The sequence below is a fragment of the Oncorhynchus mykiss genome, chromosome 25, assembly GCF_057628025.1.
Source record: "Oncorhynchus mykiss isolate SJ-2025 chromosome 25, ASM5762802v1, whole genome shotgun sequence".
Taxonomy (NCBI): domain Eukaryota; kingdom Metazoa; phylum Chordata; class Actinopteri; order Salmoniformes; family Salmonidae; genus Oncorhynchus; species Oncorhynchus mykiss.
This window is the reverse complement of record NC_143046.1, coordinates 50,850,149-50,873,330: the sequence shown is the minus strand read 5'-3', so window position 1 is coordinate 50,873,330 and position 23,182 is coordinate 50,850,149. Positions and strand designations below refer to the sequence as shown.

Genomic DNA, 23,182 nt, shown 5'->3' with positions numbered 1-23,182 from the left:
TGTTCTAGCATGTGCCCTGGTGTTTGTTTTGCTCATAGAGGTGCTGTCAGAATGGATTGGAGGCACTAACTAGACTGTTTTTATGTTGCTGTTTGGTGACGGATGCTGGGGTTTAAAGGGACCTGTGATTTTAAAGATAGGGGTTCTGCTGCAGAAGATGAGTGCTTCTGTGTGTGTTGTGGTTGAAAACGGTATAGGAGCATTGTGTACTGTATCAATAAGGGTTTGTGTAGAGGGGAGAGAGAGAGAAAAATGGTGAGAAAGTTAAAAGGGAGAGAGAATGAGGTCATTGACAGTCAGGCTTAGGTTCAGACACACCGTTCCCCTTTCCATCCTCCTCTTTTCTCTGATCACAGAGGTAGGGGGCAGAGAAGTGGACATTTGGGTTCAGCGTCACATTTTCAGAGGCTCGGAAAAGCTGATGATCCTGGATTTGTTTATGTCCCAAGTCTCCCCCTTCTCTCAGATCCTTCCAGCGACACTCTAAAACACAGGACACACACACACAGGACATCACAGATGTGCCCCGGACTCAGAGGTGCAGGCATGAAGCAGGGATTCTGGAAACGCCATTAAAGTCATAACTCTGTACATGAACTCCGCTTATTCCCAGCGCAGATACGGACATACTGTAGTCGCTTGTAAGGACTCATGCGCAAAGGCAGGAGAATGCACACGCACACAATAACATTCTTGCTCACCGACACACATCACTCAGATCCACACTGCATTCTCACACACACACATTCACACATACGCGCGCGCGCGCACACACACACACACACAATGGATAAATACAAGACACACATCACTCTCACTCAGATCCGCACCTCATTCTGACACACACATACAGTTGAAGTCGAAAGTTTACATACACCTTAGCCAAATACATTTAAACTCAGTTTTTCACAATTGCTGACATTTAATCCTTGTAAGAATTCCCTGTTTTAGGTCAGTTAGGATCACCACTTTATTTTAAGAATGTGAAATGTCAGAATAATAGTAGAGAGAATTATTTATTTTAGCTTTTATTTCTTTCACCACATTCCCAGTGGGTCAGAAGATTACAGACACTCAATTAGTATTTAGTAGATTTGCCTTTAAATTGTTTAACTTGGGTCAAACGTTTCGGATAGCCTTCCACAAGCTTCCCACAATAAGTTGGCTGAGTTTTGGCCCGTTCCTCCTGACAGAGCTGGTGTAACTGAATCAGGTTTGTAGGCCTTGCTCGCACAGGCTTTTTTAGTTCACACACACATTTTCTATAGGATTGAGGTCATGGCGTTGTGATGGCCACTCCAATATTTTGACTTTGTTGTCCTTAAGCTATTTTGCCACAACTTTGGAAGTATGCTTGGGGTCATTGTCCATTTGGAAGACCAATTTGCGACGAAGCTTTATCTTCCTGACTGATGTCTTGAGATGTTGCTTCAATATATCCACATATTTCCCTTCCTCATGATGCCATCTATTTTGTGAAGTGCACAGACCCTTCTGCAGCAAAGCACCCCCACAACATGATGCTGCCACCCCCACAACATGATGCTGCCACCCCAATGCTTCACGATTGGGATGGTGTTCTTCGGCTTGCAAGCCTCCCCCTTTTCCTCCAAACATAACGATGGTCATTATGGCCAAACAGTTTCATCAGACCAGGGGACATTTCTCCAAAAAGTAAGATATTTGTCCCCCGTGTGTAGTTGCAAACCGTAGTCTGGCTTTCTTATGGCGGTTTTGGAGCAGTGCCTTCTTCCTTGCTGAGCAGCCTTTCAGGTTATGTCACTATAGGACTCGTTTCACTGTGGATATATATACTTTTATACATGTTTCCTCCAGCATCTTCACAAGGTCCTTTGCTGTTGTTCTGGGATTGATTTGCACTCTTTGCACCAACGTGCTTTCATCTCTAGGAGACAGAATGCGTCTCCTTCCTGAGCTGAAGGCTGCGTGGTCCCATGGTGTTTATAATTGCGTACAATTGTTTGTACAGATGAGTGTGGTACCTTTAGGCATTTGGCAATTGCTCCGAAGGATGAACCGGCCTTGTGGAGGTCTACCATTTTTTTCTGAGGTCTTGCCTGATTTCTTTTGATTTTCCCATGATGTCAAGCAAAGAGGCACTGAGTTTGAAGGTAGGCCTTGAAATACATCCACAGGTTCACCTCCAATTGACTCAAATTATGTCAATTAGCCTATCAGAAGCTTCTGAAGCCATGACATCATTTTCTGGAATTATTCAAGTTGTTTAAAGGCACAGTCAACTTCTGACCCACTGGAATTGTGATACAGTGAATTATAAGTAAAATAATCTGTCTGTAAACAATTGTTGGAAAAATGACTTGTGTCATGCACAAAGTAGATGTCCTAACCGACATACCACAACTATAGTTTGTTAACAAGAAATTTGTGCAGTCGTTGAAAAACAAGTTTTAATAACTTCAACCTAAGTGTATGTAAACTTCCGACTTCAACTGTACATAGTCCACAGATGTTCCGGATTAGCTGATTAGCTATCCTGATTAGTTTCCTGACAGTGTCATCTGCCAAAATAAAGAGAAAGAGAGGGAGAGAGAGAGTGACAGGGAAATGAGGTAAGAAGTCGCAGAGATGGAAATGAGTTGCCAATCAGTAGGTGGAAGTTAAATTGTGTTTGTGTGACTGAGCATGCCGTCAATATGCCAAATAGGCTGGCAGCAAGTTGGCAGGAAGCAAGTAAGCACCATTTTTCTACATTGAAGAATAAAAGTGAAGACATCAAACTTTTAAATATCACATATGGAATCATGCAGTAACCAGGAAAGTTTGAAACAAATTACATTTGATTTTAGATTCTTCAAAGTGGCCACCCTTTGCTTTGACAGCTTTGTATTCTCTTGGTATTCTCTCAACCAGATTCACCTGGATTGCTTTTCTAACAGTCTTGTTGGAGTTCCCACATACGATGAGCACTTGTTGGCTGCTTTCCCTTCACTCTGCAGTCCAACTCATCCCAAACCATCTCATCTGTGTTGTGGAGGCCAGGTCATCTGATGCAGCACTCCATCCTTCTTCGTCAAATAGCCCTTACCCAACCTGGAGTATTAACCAGATGGGATGTTGTATCGCTGCAAAATGTTGTGCTAGCCATGTTGGTTAAGTGTGCCTTGAATTCTAAATAAATCACAGACAGTGTCACCAGCAAAGCACCCACACAGATCACACCTCCTCCTCCATGCTTCACGGTGGGAACCACACATGGAGAGATCATCCGTTCACCTACTCTGCGTCTCACAAAGACACTTTGGTTGGAACCAAAAATCTCACATTTGGCTCATCAGACCAAAAAACAGATTCCCACCGGTGTAATGTCCAGTGCTCGTGTTTCTTGGCCCAAGCAAGTCTCTTCTTATTATTTATTTTAAGCAATTCGACCATAAAGGCCTAATTCACACGGTCTCCTCTGAACAGTTGATGTTGAGATGTGTCTGTTACTTGAACTCTGTCAAACGTTTATTTGGGCTGCAATCTGATGAGCAGTTAACTCTAAAAATCTTGGTTGACCCAACTGCTGGGTTTCAGGCATTGGATCACTTAAAGCCAATTCATGGTTGATCCGAAAATGTGGTCAGGCTCCGTATGGAGGGTGTGACACAATTGCGGAGCCTCCAAAGGCCAATTTGAGCTCTGTACCGCATCGCCGTGCGCCTCACAAGTTTTGTAACAATGCGTATGGCTAAGCATAGCTCTATATAGCGCCACATTGACATGATTGGTGGGCGGGAGGTCTTGTATAAACACAAACTCACTTCCTTGACAACTTCCTTCACAACAGCTCTGCTCCGCGAAACACAAGAAGTATGATTCTGACTTCGACAGAGTCCGTATCACTGTATATGCTGCATGGCCAATGTAGACGTCGGATTGAACATGCAGCACCTTTTAGTTGGATTGATTTCTTAAAGAATTGCTGGGTAATTGATGCTGGGTGCTGTGTTATTGATGCTGGGTTATTGAGATATGACCCAGCGGGTCAGCTCAAAAGAATGGAGGCGTGGCTTAGTAGGGGCATGGCTTTCAGATAGTTATTTTTGTCCACGCGTGAGAGTAAATGTCATTCCAGTTCATCTGTTCCGTTGTATGTTATCACATGTTAAGGTTAAACAACTACACTTTTGAAGCTTTAATTAGGCTTACAGAATTGAATGAGTTCCCCAAGGGCCTATGCATATCCATATGGATTAAGATTTGGGATAGAATTAAAACAAAAATATCAAAAACAACTTCCTATCGCTGGATTTGAATGTGCAACCTTTGGACGCAGAGGCAGATGCATACACCCATCCCCCATTCCTGTCCACAACACCATAGTGCAGGTTTTCCCAAATTTGGTCCTCGGGACCACAAGGAGTGCACGTTTTGGTTTTGCCCCAGCGATACACAGCAGATTAAAATAATCAACTAATCATACAGCTTTCATCATTTGAATCAGCTGTGTAATGTTAGGGCAAAAAAAATAAACGTGCATGCCTTGGGGTCCCGAGGGCCGAGTTTGGGAAACGCTGCCCTAGCAAAACTGAAACCTACTTTAAGGTAACAATGCTCACTGTTAGCCCTAGTGGCCAGTTTCCACATCGTCTCCCGACATTGTATCACGGGTGACCTGGATAAAATTAACCCATGTTTGGGTGATCCAAACAACCCAACATGCTCTGTTATTAACGCAACCCAACTGTCTGGGTCAAAATAACCCAGCATGTGTTCAGTCCAGCATCTAAATTGGGTTGTTTTTAACTCAACATCTTTTAGAGTGTAGATGTCCACTCAGTTATCCTTTCTTTGTTGCGGTTAATTTGTGTGTGGGTATGTAGTGAGCCTGCGCATATATTATTCAATGGGTTGTGGGTCTGTTATCCTTGATCTGTTGCATGGGGTACAATGCTAGTAGCTTAAGAGTGTAAATGTGTGTTTGTGGTCCTCGTACCATACCTGTGTGTATAGCGGTTCGTAGATGTCCACTCCTTGATCCTTGCTCTGCTCTATGGGAATGGTGCCTCGTTTCCAGATGAAGCGGGCCGGGGGGTTGGAGTTGACAGTACAGCGGAGGAACACCGTCTTCTCCTGGTAGAAGCTCCCGCGCACATCGCTGATGGTCTGGTGCACCGTCAGAACTGGTTTGTCAAGGTCTGGGCACACACACAGACACACAGATGCACTTCATCAATATCAAGAATACGTTCATCCAAACTATACTAAATTCCATCAATCATATTTTACAGACTATGTGGGGACCTTCCTCACAATGGTTAGACATCAGTAATGTACACAGCCTTCACCTACTGTACCTTACACCACACTGAGACACTCCACAAATGAATCAGGAAAATATCTACACGAAAGGTTTGCCTGCCCAAAACCATTTTAATCACACATAAATGTCAAGAAATCAAAAGGGGATGAATACTTATGATAGGCACTGTAGATTCAGCAGGGAACTGTATGTGTGTGTCTACGTGACTCAGGCACTTGTGGCTTCCTTGCTGTGTTATTTAGGAGCAGCCCTCTATTCTATTGTGACTAAGAGATAAAGATAGAAGCACATCTAAACACTAAATACAACTTGATGAGGCTGAAAGTTGATTGGGACCAGTTTATTAGCCGACTACTCACTGTTATTAGGAAAAGAGCCATGCTAAATTGTCTCTTTTAGACAACTATCCCAGAAAAGACAGTATTGTTAAAAGGCTTCTCTTCTTCAAGTGGGGAGAAATGGAACAGTACAGTACACAATGTACAAGTAGATTCTCTCTCTTTCTTTCCGTTCCGCTCTCTCTCTCTCACACACACACATTCTCTCTCACACGCACACAGAAACGCACACACATCCTGTCCCCTAACTCATCTTTCAACACAAAGGCAAAAGGAATTTGGGGTCAATTAATTGCAAAGCCTTCTCCAAAAAATGACACAGGAGGACACAGATTAACAAACACAAATTGAAATATCTCAAAAAATGAATGTCCTATAAACATGACATTTTCAGGGCTTATACAATAATATGAGCATAAAATGAAATACAATTACATGCATACACAGTACCAGTCAAATGTTTTTACACATCTACCCATTCAATGGTTTTTCTTTATTTTTACTATTGTAAAATAATAGGGAAAACATCAAAACAATGAAATACAGTGCGAAAGTATTCGGCCCACTTGAACTTTGCGACCTTTTGCCACATTTCAGGCTTCAAACATAAAGATATAAAACTGTATTTTTTTTGTGAAGAATCAACAACAAGTGGGACACAATCATGAAGTGGAACGACATTTATTGGATATTTCAAACTTTTTTAACAAATCAAAAACTGAAAAATTGGGCGTGCAAAATTATTCAGCCTCCTTTAAGTTAATACTTTGTAGCGCCACCTTTTGCTGCGATTACAGCTGTAAGTCGCTTGGGGTATGTCTCTATCAGGTTTGCACATCGAGAGACTGACATTTTTTCCCATTCCTCCTTGCAAAACTGCTCGAGCTCAGTGAGGTTGGATGGAGAGCATTTGTGAACAGCAGTTTTCAGTTCTTTCCACAGATTCTCGATTGGATTCAGGTCTGGACTTTGACTTGGCCATTCTAACACCTGGATATGTTTATTTTTGAACCATTCCATTGTAGATTTTGCTTTATGTTTTGGATCATTGTCTTGTTGGAAGACAAATCTCCGTCCCAGTCTCAGGTCTTTTGCAGACTCCATCAGGTTTTCTTCCAGAATGGTCCTGTATTTGGCTCCATCCATCTTCCCATCAATTTTAACCATCTTCCCTGTCCCTGCTGAAGAAAAGCAGGCCCAAACCATGATGCTGCCACCACCATGTTTGACAGTGGGGATGGTGTGTTCAGCTGTGTTGCTTTTACGCCAAACATAACGTTTTGCATTGTTGCCAAAAAGTTCAATTTTGGTTTCATCTGACCAGAGCACCTTCTTCCACATGTTTGGTGTGTCTCCCAGATGGCTTGTGGCAAACTTTAAGCGACACTTTTTATGGATATCTTTAACCTTTCTGATCTCCCCATCCCGGATCCGGGATCGTGAATACAGACTCAAGCTCATTACCATAACGCAACGTTAACTATTCATGAAAATCGCAAATGAAATGAAATAAATATGCTAGCTCTCAAGCTTAGCCTTTTGTTAACAACACTGTCATCTCAGATTTTCAAAATATGCTTCTCAACCATTGCAAAACAAGCATTTGTGTAACAGTATTGATGGCTAACGTAGCATTTAGCATTAGCATTCAGCTGGCAATATTTACACAAAAAAACAGAAAAGCATTCAAATAAAATCATTTACCTTTGAAGAACTTCAGATGTTTTCAATGAGGAGACTCTCAGATAGCAAATGTTCAGTTTTTCCTGAAAGATTATTTGTTTAGGACAAATCGCTCCGTTTTCTGTGTCACGTTTAGCTATGAAAAAACCCCTGTATCCAGGATTGTGTAAATCTATCAGCAAGCTCATTAGCATAACATAACGTTAACTATTTATGAAAATCGCAAATGAAATGAAATAAATATGCCATCTCTCAAGCTTAGCCTTTTGTAAACAACACTGTCATCTCAGATTTTCAAAATATGCTTCTCAACCATAGGAAAACAATCATTTGTGTAAAAGTAGCTAGCTAGCGTTAGCATTTAGCGTTAGCATTAGCGTTAGCATCCAGCACGCAACATTAACAAAAACATAAAAGCCTTCAAATAAAATCATTTACCTTTGAAGAACTTCTGATGTTTTCAATGAGGATACTCTCAGTTAGATAGCAGATGCTCAGTTTTTCCAAAAAGATTCCTTGTGTATTAGAAATAGCTCCGTTTTATACATCACATTTGGCTACCAAAAAAAATCCGAAAATTCAGTCCTCAAAGCGCGAACTTTTTTCCAAATTAACTCCATAATATCGACTGAAAACATGGCAAACGTTGTTTAGAATCAATCATCAAGGTGTTTTTCACATATCTCTTCATTGATACATCGTTCTTGGACACATGCTTTCTCCCCTGAATCAAATGGTAAAGTAGAAGCAGCTGGCAATTGCGCACCGAATTCGACGCAGGACACCAGGCGGACACTTGGAAAATGTAGTCTCTTATGGTCAATCTTCCAATGATATGCCTACAAATACGTCACAATGCTGCTAAGACCTTGGGCGAACGACAGAAAGTGTAGGCTCATTCCTTGCGCAATCACAGCCATATAAGTAGACAATGGAAAACAGAGCTTCAGAAATTCTGCTAATTCCTGGTTGATGCATCATCTTGGTTTCGCCTGTAGAATGAGTTCTGGGGCACTTACATACAAAATCTTTGCAGATTCTGAAACTTCAGAGTGTTTTCTTTCCAAAACTATATATATGCATAGTCGAGCATCTTTTCGTGACAAAATATCGCGCTTAAAACGGGAACGTTTTTTATCCAAAAATGAAATAGCGCCCCTAGAGCTCTAACAGGTTAAGAAATGGCTTTCTTCTTGCCACTCTTCCATAAAGGCCAGATTTGTGCAATATACGACTGATTGTTGTCCTATGGACAAAGTCTCCCACCTCAGCTGTAGATCTCTGCAGTTCATCCAGAGTGATCATGGGCCTCTTGGCTGCATCTCTGATCAGTCTTCTCCTTGTATGAGCTGAAAGTTTAGAGGGACGGCCAGGTCTTGGTAGATTTGCAGTGGTCTGATACTCCTTCCATTTCAATATTATCGCTTGCACAGTGCTCCTTGGGATGTTTAAAGCTTGGGAAATCTTTTTGTATCCAAATCCGGCTTTAAACTTCTTCACAACAGTATCTCGGACCTGCCTGGTGTGTTCCTTGTTCTTCATGATGCTCTCTGCGCTTTTAACGGACCTCTGAGACTATCACAGTGCAGGTGCATTTATGCAGAGACTTGATTACACACAGGTGGATTGTATTTATCATCATTAGTCATTTAGGTCAACATTGGATCATTCAGAGATTCTCACTGAACTTCTGGAGAGAGTTTGCTGCACTGAAAGTAAAGGGGCTGAATAATTTTGCACGCCCAATTTTTCAGTTTTTGATTTGTTAAAAAAGTTTGAAATATCCAATAAATGTCGCTCCACTTCATGATTGTGTCCCACTTGTTGTTGATTCTTCACAAAAAAATACAGTTTTATGTTTGAAGCCTGAAATGTGCCAAAAGGTCGCAAAGTTCAAGGGGGCCGAATACTTTCGCAAGGCACTGTAACACATACACAGTTGTGACCAAAAGTTTTGAGAAAGTCACAAATATACATTTTCACAAAGTCTGCTGCCTCAGTTTGTATGATGGCAATTTGCATATACTCCAGAATGTTATGAAGAGTGATCAGATGAATTGCAAAAAATTGCAAAATCCCTCTTTGCCATGCAAATTAACTGAATCCCCCCCAAAAAATATTGACTGCATTTCAGCCCTGCCACAAAAGGACCAGCTAAGATCATGTCAGTGATTCTCTCGTTAACACAGGTGTGAGTGTTGACGCGGACAAGGCTGGAGATCACTCTGTCATGTTGATTGAGTTTGAATAACAGACTGGAAGCTTCAAAATGAGGGTGGTGCTTGGAATCATAAATCAACCATTTATCAGATCATCAAAAACTTCAAGGAGAGCGCTTCAATTGTTGTGAAGAAAAGTCCAGCAAGAGCCAGGATCGTCTCCTAAAGTTGATTCAGCTGCGGGAACGGGGCACCACCATTACAGAGCTTGCTCAGGAATGGCAGCAGGCAGGTGTGAGTGCATCTGCACGCACAGTAAGGCGAAGACTTTGAGGATGGCCTGGTGTCAAGAAGGGCAGCAAAGAAGCCACTTCTATCCAGGAAAAACATCAGGGACAGACTGATATTCTGCAAAAGGTACTGGGATTGGACTGCTGAAGACTGGGGTAAAGTCATTTTCTCTGATGAATACCCTTTCCGATTGTTTGGGGTATCCAGAAAAAAGCTTGTCCGGAGAAGACAAGGTGAGCGCTACCATCAGTCCTGTGTCATTCCAACAGCATCCTGAGACCATTCATGCGTGGGGTTGCTTCTCAGCCAAGGGAGTGGGCTCACTCACAATTTTGCCTAAGAACACAGCCATGAATAAAGAATGGTACCAACACATCCTCCGAGAGCAACTTCTCCCAACCATCCAGTAACAGTTTGGTGATGAACGATGCCTTTTCCAGCATGATGGAGCACCTTGCCATAAGGCAAAGTGATAACTAAGTGGCTCTGGGAACAAAACATCGATATTTTGGGTCCATGGCCAGGAAAGTCCCCAGACCTTAATCCCATTGAGAACTTGTGGTCAATCCTCAAGAGGCGGGTGGACAAACAAAAACCCACAAATTCAAACAAACTACAAGCATTGATTATGCAAGAATGGGCTGCCATCAGTGGCCCAGAAGTTAATTGACAGCATTCCAGGGTTGATTGCAGAGGTCTTGAAAAAGAAGGGTCAACACTGCAAATATTGACTCTTTACATCAACTTAATGTAATTGTCAATAAAAGCATTTGACATTTATGAAATGCTTGTAATTATACTTCAGTATTCCATGGTAACATCTGACAAAAATATCTAAAGACACTGAAGCAGCAAACCTTGTGGAAATTAATATTTGTCATTCTCAAAACTTTTAGCCATGACTGTATATAGTAACCAAAAAAGATTCTTCAAAGTAGCCACCCTTTGCCTTGATGACAGCTTTCCAGCTTTCGGGGCTCGCTCCACTTTCATTTTATACGCTATTGAACGCAGTGTATCCCATCTTAAATGTTTATTGATTATTTACGTTTAAAAATACCTAAAGTTGGATTAGGACTATTTGAAATGTTTGGACCAAGATTACAGGTAATTTATTAGATAATGTGTAGTCATGTTGGAACAGGTGTTTTTCTGAATCAACCGCGCCAAATAAATTGACATTTTGGGGATATAACGGCGGAATTAATTGAACAAAAGGACCCTTTGTGATGTTTATGGGACATATTGGAGTGCCAACAGAAGAAGATCTTCAAAGGTAAGGCATGAATTATATCGTTATTTCTGAGTTTTGTGTCGCGCCTGGCGGGTATAAATATGATTGTCATGTGTTTGTTTGATTGGGTGCTGTCCTCAGATAATAGCATGGTTTGCTTTTGCCGTAAAGCCTTGTTGAAATCTGGCACGTTGGCTGGATTAACAACAAGTGTAGCTTTATTTGATGTATTACATGTGTGATTTCATGAAAGTTGAATATTTATAGTAATTTCATTTTAATTTGGCGCTCTGCCATTTCACCCGATGTTGTCGAGGGGTTCCGCTAGCGAAACGTCTAGCCGTAACAGGTTTTCACAAAGTTTAGCGGTAGCTTTTTGGAATCCTTTCTCTGCATGTTGAATGAATGGATTACTCAAATCGATGGTGCCAACTAAACAGACTTTTTGGCATATAAAGAAGGATTTTATATAACAAAACGACCAAGCATTTTGTAGCTGGGACCCTTTGGATTGCAAATCAGAGGAAGATTTTCAAAAAGTAAGTGAATATTTAATTGTTATTTGTGATTTTACAAAGCCTGTGCTGGTTGAAAAATATTTTGATGTGGGGCACCGTCCTCAAACAATCGCATGGCATGCTTTCGCTGTAAAGCCTATTGTAAATCGGACAATGCAGTTAGATTAACAAAAATGTAACCTTATAACCGACATAGACAAAAAACAGACCTACATCCTATGCTAGCTTGCTACCGATGGCCCAGATAGCTGTCTGAATCGCCGTTATCCCAACCAACCTCACTACTCACTGGACCCTTAATGATCACTCGACTAAGCACTCCTCTCCTTAATGTCAATATGCCTTGTCCATTGCTGTTCTGGTTAGTGTTTATTTGTTAATTTCACTGTCGATACTCTAGCCCTGCACATTATACCGTATCCAACCTTTCAGTTCCACCACTCACACATGCGATGACATCACCAGGTTTCAATGATGTTTCTAGAGACAATATCTCTCTCATCATCACTCAATACCTAGGTTTACCTGGTTTCATGCATGTTAACATTAGAAGCCTCCACCCTAAGTTTGTTTTATTCACTGCTTTAGCACTGCTTTAGCACTGCTTTAGCACACTCTGCCAACCTGGATGTTCTAGCCAAGTCTGAATCCTGGCTTAGGAAGACCACCAAAAATTCTGAAATCTCCATTCCTAACTACAACATTTTCAGACAAGATAGAACGGCCAAAGGGGGCGATGTTGCAATCTACTGCAAATATAGCCTGCAGAGTTCTGTCCTACTATCCAGGTCTGTACCCAAACAATTTGAACTTCTACTTTTAAAAATCCACCTCTAAAAACAAGTCTCTCACCGTTGCCGCATGCTATAGACCACCCTCTGCCCCCAGCTGTGCTCTGGACAACATATGTGAACTGATTGCCCCTCATCTATCTTCAGAGTTTGTGCTGCTATCCGACCTAAACTGGAACATGCTTAACACCCCAGCCATCCTACAATCTAAGCTTGATGCCCTCAATCTCACACAAATTATCAATGAACCTACCAGGTACCACCCCAAAGCCGTAAACACGGGCACCCTCATAGATATCATCCTAACCAACTTGCCCTCTAAATACACCTCTGCTGTTTTCAACCAAGATCTCAGCGATCACTGCCTCATTGCCTGCACCCGTAATGGGTCAGAGGTCAAACGACCTCCACTCATCACTTTCAAACGCTCCCTGAAACACTTCAGCGAGCAGGCCTTTCTAATCGACCTGGCTGGGGTATCCTGGAAGGATATTGTTCTCATCCCGTCAGTAGAGGATGCCTGGTTTTTAAAAAAAAATTTGAAATGCCTTCCTCACCATCTTAAATAAGCATGCCCCATTCAAGAAATTTAGAACCAGGAACAGATATAGCCCTTGGTTCTCTCCAGACCTGACTGCCCTTAACCAACACAAAAACATCCTATGGCGTTCTGCATAAGCATTGAACAGCCCCCGTGATATGCAACTTTTCAGGGAAGCTAGAAACCAATATACACAGGCAGAAAAGCCAAGGCTAGCATTATCAAGCAGAAACACAAACTCAAAACAGTTCCTGGACACTGTAGCTGCCCACTGCACTGAGGATAGGAAACACTGTCACCACCGATAAATCCACTATAATTGAGAATTTCAATTAAAAAAAATATACGGCTGGCCATGCTTGCCACCTGGCTACCCCTACCCTGGTCAACAGCACTGCACCCCACTACAGCAACTCTCCCAAGCCTTCCCCATTTCTCCTTCTCCCAAATCCAGTCAGCTGATGTTCTGGAAGAGCTGCAAAATCTGGACCCCTACAAATCAGCAGGGCTAGAAAATCTGGACCCTCTCTTTCTAAAATTATCTGACGAAATTGTTGCAACCCCTGTTACTAGCCTGTTCAACCTCTCTTTTGTGTCGTCTGAGATTCCCAAAGATTGGAAAGCAGCTACGGTCATCCTCCTCTTCAAAGGGAGACACACTCTTGACCCAAACTGCTACAGACCAATATCTATTCTTCCCTGCCTTTGTAAGGTATTTGAAAGCCAAGTTAACAAACAGATTACTGATAATTTCAAATCTTACTGTACCTTCTCCGCTATGCAATCTGGTTTCGCTATGCAATCTGGTGCACCTCAGCCACGGTCAAGGTCATAAACAATATCACAACCGCCATCGATAAGAGACACTACTGTGCAGCTGTATCAATCAGCCTGGCCAAGGCTTTCGACTCTGTCAATCCCAACATTGTTATTGGCAGACTCAACAGCCTTGGTTTCTCAAATGACTGCCTCGCTTGGTTCACCAACTACTTCTCCGATAGAGTTCAGTATGTCAAATCGGAGGGCCTGTTGTCCGAACCTCTGGCATTCTCTATGGGGGTGCCACAGGGTTCAATTCTCGGGCCGACTCTCTTCTCTGTATACATCAATGATGTCGCTCTTGCTGCTGGTGATTCTTTGATCCACCTCTACGCAAACGACACCATTCTGTATACCTCTGGCCCTTCAGTGGACACTGTGTTAACTAACAATCCAGATGGCCTCCAACTGCTCTTAAATGCAAGTAAAGCTAAATGCATGCTCTTTAACCGTTCGCTCCCCGCACCTGCCCGCCTGTCCAGCATCACTACTCTGGATGGTTCTAAATTAGAATATGTGGATAACTACAAATACCTAGGTGTCTGGTTAGACTGTAAACACTCCTTCTAGACTCACATTAAACATCTCCAATCCAAAATTAAATCTGGAATCGGCTTCCTATTTCGCAACAAAGCATCCTTCACCAATGCTGCCAAACATACCCTCGTAAAACCGATCCTCGACTTCGGCGTTGTAATTTACAAAATAGCCTCCAACACTCTACTAAACAAATTGAATGCAGTCTATCACAGTGCCATCCGTTTTGTCACCAAAGCCCCATATACTACCCACCACTGCGACCTGTATGCTCTCGTTGTATGCCAAACCCACTGGCTCCAGGACATCTACAAGTCTCTGCTAGGTAAAGCCCCGCCTTATCTCAGCTCACTGGTCACCATAGCAGCACCCACCCGTAGCACGAGCTCCAGCAGGTATATCTCACTGGTCACCCCCAAAGCCAATTCTTCTTTTGGCCGCCTCTCCTTCCAGTTCTCTGCTGCCAAATGACTGGAACTAACTGCAAAAATCTCTGAAGCTAATTCCCACTCTTGCTTTAACTTCTTAGTGACAGTATTGATTGAGTGATTAGTATTTTCACGTCCGAATGAAATGCATGCCCAAATTCAACTGCCTGGTACTCATCCCCAGAAGATAAGAAATGTATATTTTATTTGGATAGAAAACACCCTGAAGTTTCTAAAACTGTTTGAATCATGTCTGTGAGTATAACAGAACTTATGTAGCAGACGAAACCCAGAGGATAAACCATTCAGATTTTGTCTTTTTTGAGGTCACTCTCTTTTCAATGGATTTTCATTGGGAAACTAGATTTCTAAGGGACCTTCTTGCAGTTCCTACCGCTTCCACTGGATGTCACCAGTCTTTAGGAATTGGTTGAGGTTTTTCCTTTGTGTAATGAAGAAGTAGCCCTGTTCAAAACGAGGGTCACTTGTTGTGTACTGTTTGTTAGAGGCGCGTGATCAGAAAGGTAGCGTCAGTTTGTTTTCTTCCTGTATTGAACACAGATCATCCCGTCTTCAATTTTATCGATTATTTACTTAAAAAATACCTAATGTTGTGTTACAAAAGTAGTTTGAAATGTTTTGGCAAAGTTTACAGGTCACTTTTGAGATATTTTGTAGTTTTTCTGGATCAAACGCGCCAAATAAATTGACATTTTGGATATATATCGACAGAATTAATCGAACAAAAGGACCATTTGTGATGTTTATGGGACATATTGGAGTGCCAACAGAAGAAGCTCGTCAAAGGTAAGGCATTATTTATATTTGTATTTCTGCGTCGTTTTGTGTCGCGCCTGCAGGGTTGAAATATGTTTTCTCTCTTTGTTTACGGAGGTGCTATCCTCAGCTAATAGCATCGTTTGCTTTCGCCAAAAAGCCTTTTTGATATCTGACATGTTGGCTGGATTCACAACACGTGTAGCTTTAATTTGGTATCTTACATGTGATTTCATGAAAGATTGATTTTATAGTAATTTATTTTAATTTGGCGCTCTGCATTTTCTCTGGCTTTTGGCCAGATGGGACGCTAGCGTCCCACATATCCCAGAGAGGTTAAGCACAAGCTGTCAGAGCAGCTCACAGATCACAGCACCTGTACATAGCTCATCTGCAAAAAGCCCATCCAACTACCTCATCTCCATACTGTATTGATTGATTTATTTATCTTGCTCTATTGCACCCCAGTATCTCAACTTGCACATTCATCCTCTGCACATCCTACCATTCCCGTGTTTAATTGCTATATTGCAATTACTTTGCCACCATGGCCTATTTATTGCCTAACCTCTCTTATTGTGCCTCATTTGCACATGCTGTATATAGATTTTCCTACTGTATTATTGATTGTATGTTCGTTTATTCCATGTGTAACTCTGTGTTGTTGAATGTGTCGAACTGCTTTGCTTTATCTTGGCCAGGTCACAGTTGCAAATAAGAACTTGTTCTCAACTTCTCCTGCTCTTACTCTTTTTCAATCTCTCGGTGCCAATATCAGGGCCTCTCTAGGCCTTTTGGCCCTTCCTCTACATTATAACCCTTTCTCCATTATTTAGTCTGCCTCTGCTAGCTGTAAATAAAAAGATGAGGGCAGAGGCCCACTGGGGACAGTGATGGGGACAGTGAGAGAGAGAGAGAGGGCACCAAGACATAAAATCTAAGTCAGGATTTATTGGGGGCCAAGCAGATGAAAAATGTCACGATTGTTTATTAAAATAGTTTGTTGCACTTGGACAATACCCTTCATTTTACATTGCCTAGACTATAGCTCAGCATGCTATCACAGTCCTGTGGCTCACAGAATACTCACATTTTCACAAAAGTCAAAAAGCACAATCCATATGGTGACAGCAGATTGAAATTAATTTGTTGTGAAATGTAATGTAATGTTTTTAATTGTGCTGTATATAACTGCTTTAATTTTGCTGGACCACAGGAATGGGGATCCATAATGAATACAAATATAGCCAAATGTAGGCTATTGCTTTGAGGATATTGAATCATCTTCTTAATTACTGCTGTGGTCATTGTAATGCAAATACAGTGCCTTGCGAAAGTATTCGGCCCCCTTGAACTTTGCAACCTTTTGCCACATTTCAGGCTTCAAACATAAAGATATAAAACTGTATTTTTTTGTGAAGAATTAACAACAAGTGGGACACAATCATGAAGTGGAACGACATTTATTGGATATTTCAAACTTTTTTAACAAATCAAAAACTGAAAAATTGGGCGTGCAAAATTATTCAGCCCCCTTAAGTTAATACTTTGTAGCGCCACCTTTTGCTGCGATTACAGCTGTAAGTCGCTTGGGGTATGTCTCTATCAGTTTTGCACATCGAGAGACTGAAATTTTTTCCCATTCCTCCTTGCAAAACAGCTCGAGCTCAGTGAGGTTGGATGGAGAGCATTTGTGAACAGCAGTTTTCAGTTCTTTCCACAGATTCTCGATGGGATTCAGGTCTGGACTTTGACTTGGCCATTCTAACACCTGGATGTGTTTATTTTTGAACCATTCCATTGTAGATTTTGCATCATTGTCTTGTTGGAAGACAAATCTCCGTCCCAGTCTCAGGTCTTTTGCAGACTTCATCAGGTTTTCTTCCAGAATGGTCCTGTATTTGGCTCCATCCATCTTCCCATCAATTTTAACCATCTTCCCTGTCCCTGCTGAAGAAAAGCAGGCCCAAACCATGATGCTGCCACCACCATGTTTGACAGTGTTCAGGGTGATGAGCTGTGTTGCTTTTACGCCAAACATAACGTTTTGCATTGTTGCCAAAAAGTTCAATTTTGGTTTCATCTGACCAGAGCACCTTCTTCCACATGTTTGGTGTGTCTCCCAGGTGGCTTGTGGAAAACTTTAAACAACACTTTTTATGGATATCTTTAAGAAATGGCTTTCTTCTTGCCGCTCTTCCATAAAGGCCAGATTTGTGCAATATACGACTGATTGTTGTCCTATGGACAGAGTCTCCCACCTCAGCTGTAGATCTCTGCAGTTCATCCAGAGTGATCATGGGCCTCTTGGCTGCATCTCTGATCAGTCTTCTCCTTGTATGAGCTGAAAGTTTAGAGGGACGGCCAGGTCTTGGTAGATTTGCAGTGGTCTGATACTCCTTCCATTTCAATATTATCGCTTGCACAGTGCTCCTTGGGATGTTTAAAGCTTGGGAAATCTTTTTGTAGTATCTCGGACCTGCCTGGTGTGTTCCTTGTTCTTCATGATGCTCTCTGCGCTTTTGACGGACCTCTGAGACTATCACAGTGCAGGTGCATTTATACGGAGACTTGATTACACACAGGTGGATTGTATTTATCATCATTAGTCATTTAGGTCAACATTGGATCATTCAGAGATCCTCACTGAACTTCTGGAGAGAGTTTGCTGCACTGAAAGTAAAGGGGCTGGATAATTTTGCACGCCCAATTTTTCAGTTTTTGATTTGTTAAAAAAGTTTGAAATATTCAATAAATGTCGTTCCACTTCATGATTGTGTCCCACTTGTTGTTGATTCTTCACAAAAAAAATACAGTTTTATATCTTTATGTTTGAGGCCTGAAATGTGGCAAAAGGTCGCAAAGTTCAAGGGGGCCGAATACTTTCGCAAGGCACTGTACAGATGTAGGATCTTAATTTGAGACAGTGTGCTACAAAAGGAAAATAATCCTGGAGCGTGAATTATGTGGATTATAATTAATGGACATTTTTGTAGAGGTTGACACATTTTTCATTAGGGCAAATAAAGTCTGACATTTTTATGTGGAAATGACAAACTTTGGAAGCCTTTTAAACCTTGGATAAACTATACGTTTTGATTTCCTACTGTGCAGGAAAATTGTAAGAGACAAAAGAGTGATCAAATTATGATCCTACATCTGTATATCACATTTCAATTGTGTTTCACTAACACAATTAAAGGTGAATATACAAACTTCCTATAAGTTGACAAAACATATTGCCACGCGGCTATTTAGTCAAACCATGCCAACGGAATTCTCTCAACGCATGTCTTAAGAAGCCAGTAAGCCTTTTAATCAGTGAGCATTAGGTCTCCAGCCATCTTAGATTGAATGACATGGTTTATACCGGTTAATTCTGGTTTCATAGTGTTTTTTTGCTCCCTGAAGAAGCATGAGGCAACCAAAGCTGGTGTAAGGTCAAGATAATTTAAGTTTGACGCTGCATTGTGTACCTAACCTACATGGATTGGAGAAAGGAAATAAATAAAGGTTGATAAAAACACATTTTAGACAAGCAGAGCAGATCTTATCAAGGCTCAGTCGGAGGACCGGTTAATTTTCCTCACGTTTTCTACAATTTTTAAGTCTGTGGTGTGTGTGTGTGTGTGTGTTTGCGTGCGTGCGTGCGTGTGTATGTTTGTGTGTCGTGCCTGGGAGTGTATGGGTGCAGACTCAATTTGTGGTTTAGCCCTCCCTCATAGACATGAAGGTCTGAATCCTGCATATACTGAATGTGTGTGCGTGCGTGCGTGCGTGCGTGTGTGTATATTTCCCTCTTTATTGTGCCTGGGAGTGTATGGGTCCACAAATATGCTGAGAAGGATTATCACCACAGCAAGCAGGGTACTTGGAGTCAAACAGAAAGGTCTGGATGAGATCTTCAAGGTCAGGGTCCTCCGCAAGGCTCACAAAATAATTTTAGACCCAAGCCACCCCCTGTACCCGGACTTTGAACTACTCCCCTCTGGGCGCAGGTATAGGGCACCCCTCATCAGGAAACACATAACTAGACAATAATTTATGCCAGGTGTGATATCCCGCCTAAATAGCTTGGGCTAATGTTCCTATCGACTCAGTAAGGCCAGCAGGCTAGTCTTTAAAAAATATTTTTTTTATTGGTATGTAACTGTCATGAAAGTTGTATTGTCAATTTAGTTTTGCATTTAAATGCCACTTTAAACGTGTACATGACACTGCAACAAAATTTCCCTATGGGGACAATAAAGTCAGTAAGTAAGGAGGAGATGCACTGCAGTACTTAATACAGCTAGTGGCCACACCAGATACTGACTGTTACTTTTGATTTTTATCCCCCCCCCCCCTTGTTCAGGGACATATTATTCCATTTCTGTTAGTCACATGTCTGTGGAACTTGTTCAGTTTATGTCTCAGGTTGTTGAATCTTATGTTCATACAAATATTTACACGTTAAGTTTGCTGAAAATAAACAGTTGACAGTGAGAGGACGTTTTCTTTTTTTGCTGAGTATATGTGTGTCTGTGTGTGTCTGCGTATGGAAAAGGAGCTTTAAAAGATGGATGACGAAGTCAAGATTCTCTCTATCGCTCAAACTACAATACATCTACACTAGTTTTGTTTTGTTTTTGAGTATTTTTTCCCTTTGTTTTGGAGATCTAATCATACTCTATTTGTTCCTAGTCAGTTTCTGGCGGCCCATTGTGTAGGCCTGTGGATTAATTCCGCCCCCAGGGGTCTGAACTTACTGCTGAGAGTTAGAATAGTAGAATACATATGGTGCAATTTCGAAATTGGGTTGTGCATCTGCAGTTTATTTATTTTTATATCAGTCACTGACAGTCACTCAATTAGCCCATTAGCCCACAACATTTTGCTAATCCAAAGTGACATTTTATTTTGTCACGTGCCGAATAAGCCTGGTGTAGACTTTACCGTGAAATGCTTGCTCACAAGCCCTTCCCAACAAATAGTAACACTATATACAGGGAGCACCAGTACCAGATCAATGCGCAGAGGTATGAGGTATTTGAGGTAGGAACAATATGTACATAAAAGTAGGGTAAAGAGACCAGGCTTCAGGATAGATAAGAGTTTCAGCAGCAAATAATGAGTGTAAAAGTGAGTGTGTGCGTGCGTATGTGTGTGGTTTTGTGTGGGAGTGTCAATGTAGTGTGTGTATATGGTGTGTATATACAGTATCGTCTAGCTAAAAGGATAGGGTCGGCTCAGACCTGCAAGCAACTGCGGCCCATCAAGACAAGTTCAGATTTTTTTGTTGCTCCCACCCCCATGTAGGTGGTCTAGGTGAATTTAACCCGAAGCCACGTAGAATTAGGGCCTTGGTTTCGAGCCCCCCACAGCATGAGTGTCTCACTTTGGAGATTTGAAATGACACTTAGCCACTCCAACCTAGTTGTGGTGAAGAAAACCTCAGGCCTACCTCTCTCCCTCGATTGAGAACTCGTCGAAAACAATAAAAAATGACATTGTTGAGGAACACAGTAAAATGGCGAGGCGAGTGTGTGGATAGAGGGACTTAAGTGACCACAAACTGTCTCAGAAGTCCACATTATATGTTCTCATCAAAGGGAAGCTTAGGTGAGGGTCCCTGTTACGGATACAAGTATTCTGTGTGTATCCTTCGTGTGCATTTATTTTCTCTCCTTCTCCCCTCCTCACAGGTGGCAATCATCATTCCCCAATCAGTCATCAATCAGACGCTAATCAGAAGACACCTCCTCCTGTTTCCATCTACCCAATCACATCCCCTTTCCCTTGGTTTAAAAACCCATTCAGTTGTTTCCTCTGGAGCTCCATCTCTCTGCCAATCTCTCGGTAGTTCTCTGGTTTTGTTTTCGCAACTAAATGTCACATTGTCCCCCCCCCTTGAGTATTGTTGTTGTTATGTTGTTTGATGGTGGGAAAAGTGGGTATTAAGACAAGTCGCCCATGGGCCTACACAACCCGTAGGTAAACTTTGTTTTTAAAACACTAGTTAGAACTGGGCGGACCACCCACTGTATTTTTGGTTATTTAGCTGTATAGTAGTAGGCTAGTCTAGCTTAGGGGTATTTTGGGATATTTGTTTCTTTCCTTGGGTCTAGCTCAGCCCCTTTTTCCTGCACCCCTTTACTGTGTGTTTGCAAATAAACCCTGAGTGTTTGACGGTAATTTAGTTGTCTGTTTTTTTTCGTTCTCACTGTTACTTTGTTGCTATTATACTTTGCTTGAGTTGTTACGGGTCTCGTTACCATCCTCCCTAGACTGCCGGGCCAAAGGGATTCGTAACAGTCCCCAAAGGGAGCACTATTGCAAACAGTATCCACACCCAATATAACATTCATGTAATATCAGTCGAATGGACTAAGTCCGCCAACATGGAGCGTTATCCCTTGGTACATCCTAGACAGCTGTTCCGTTGCGCCTATGGCATATTAGGGAACAAAATCGTAGCAGCATCACTGGCGATCACTATGCCGCATGCTTGCGGAGGATTGGGTTGAGCAGGCAATGAGACGTCGACAAGATGAGACCGGAGCGATCACATCATGTTAAGTGGGTTCAGGGCAATGTTCAGTGAAGGGTTATGCTAAGTTAAGTGCCACAGCTTCCGTGTAATTAGGATGCAAAGCACATTCAGATAAGGATACAGCCATGTGGTGCTACGAGTCAAAAGAGATGTGTATCAAGGAAGGCCACAATGCCAGGGGCAAGTAAATCAATTGAAGTGAGTTAAGACAGAAAAAGAGCTGTAGATCAGGCAGGGAGCGAGCAGTCTTGTGGTGATCATGGAGACACCGGTTCAAACCCAGCTGGACCAGTCACACTAAGCTTACGTCAATGACTAATGATGAGAACATGGCTTTTCTTCCAGAAGGGTGCTCCTGGAGGGCTAAACAAAGTTTCAACCCATGTTGTGGGGACAGGAGGGCTTGGCCCTTCTCTACGAGAGGCTCTTGATTAGTGGGAGGGGTGTCCTAATTCAAAACCTTTACAAGACATAGCACAGCATTTGTGTGGTGTGGTGGCCAGCGATCCCTCGCTTCCCCACCCTATAATGACGGCAGATGTAACCAGGTGAGGAACGCACACTCAGCGAGATGCGATAGCTAATTAGGAAGCAGACGACACCCCTCGGCCGTCACAGGCTGTTTCTTACAGTCCCCGCGGAGCCTGTCCATGGAGTCAATCAATAGCAATCCATACCCTCCTGGCTTACAAGCAGGGGAATTGGTGTTAAGGTAGGGGCTGGGGGACTGGTAAATGAAATAAAATGCTATTGGTCACATACACATATTGTGGGTGTACCGAAACGCTTGTGTTCCTAGCTCACAACAATATACATAGGTCTAAAAGAATTGAATTAATTTAGAAATGCATATTAGGATGAGCAATGTTGGGGTCCGGAATATAAATATACAGTGAGGGGGAAAGTATTTGATCCCCTCCTGATTTTCTACATTTGCCCACTGACAAAGAAATGATCAGTCTATAATTTTAATGTTAGGTTTATTTGAACAGTGAGAGTCAGAATTACAACAAAACAATTCAGAGAAACACATGTCAAAAATGTTATATATTTGCATTTTAATGAGGGAAATAAGTATTTGACCCCTCTGCAAAACATGACTTAGTACTTGGTGGCAAAACCCTTGTTGGCAATCACAGAGGTCAGACGTTTCTTGTAGTTGGCCACCAGGTTTGCACACATCTCAGGACTGATTTTGTCCCACTCCTCTTTGCAGATCTTCTCCAAGTCCTTAAGGTTGAGGCTGA

At 42.0% G+C, this 23,182-nt stretch overlaps 1 protein-coding gene across 1 annotated transcript in view; it reads right to left on the bottom strand.

Moving 5' to 3' along the window:
- Nucleotides 1-286: 286 nt before the first annotated feature.
- LOC149972030 (MAM domain-containing glycosylphosphatidylinositol anchor protein 1-like) overlaps nt 287-23,182 on the bottom strand; it is a 73,892-nt gene continuing 50,996 nt past the window's right edge. The window contains exons 4-5 of the mRNA XM_090219291.1: nt 4,966-5,162; nt 287-346 (exon numbers count right to left, since the gene is read on the bottom strand). Coding sequence (XP_090075417.1) covers nt 287-346; nt 4,966-5,162 — 257 coding nt within the window. The remainder of the gene's footprint in view (nt 347-4,965; nt 5,163-23,182) is intronic.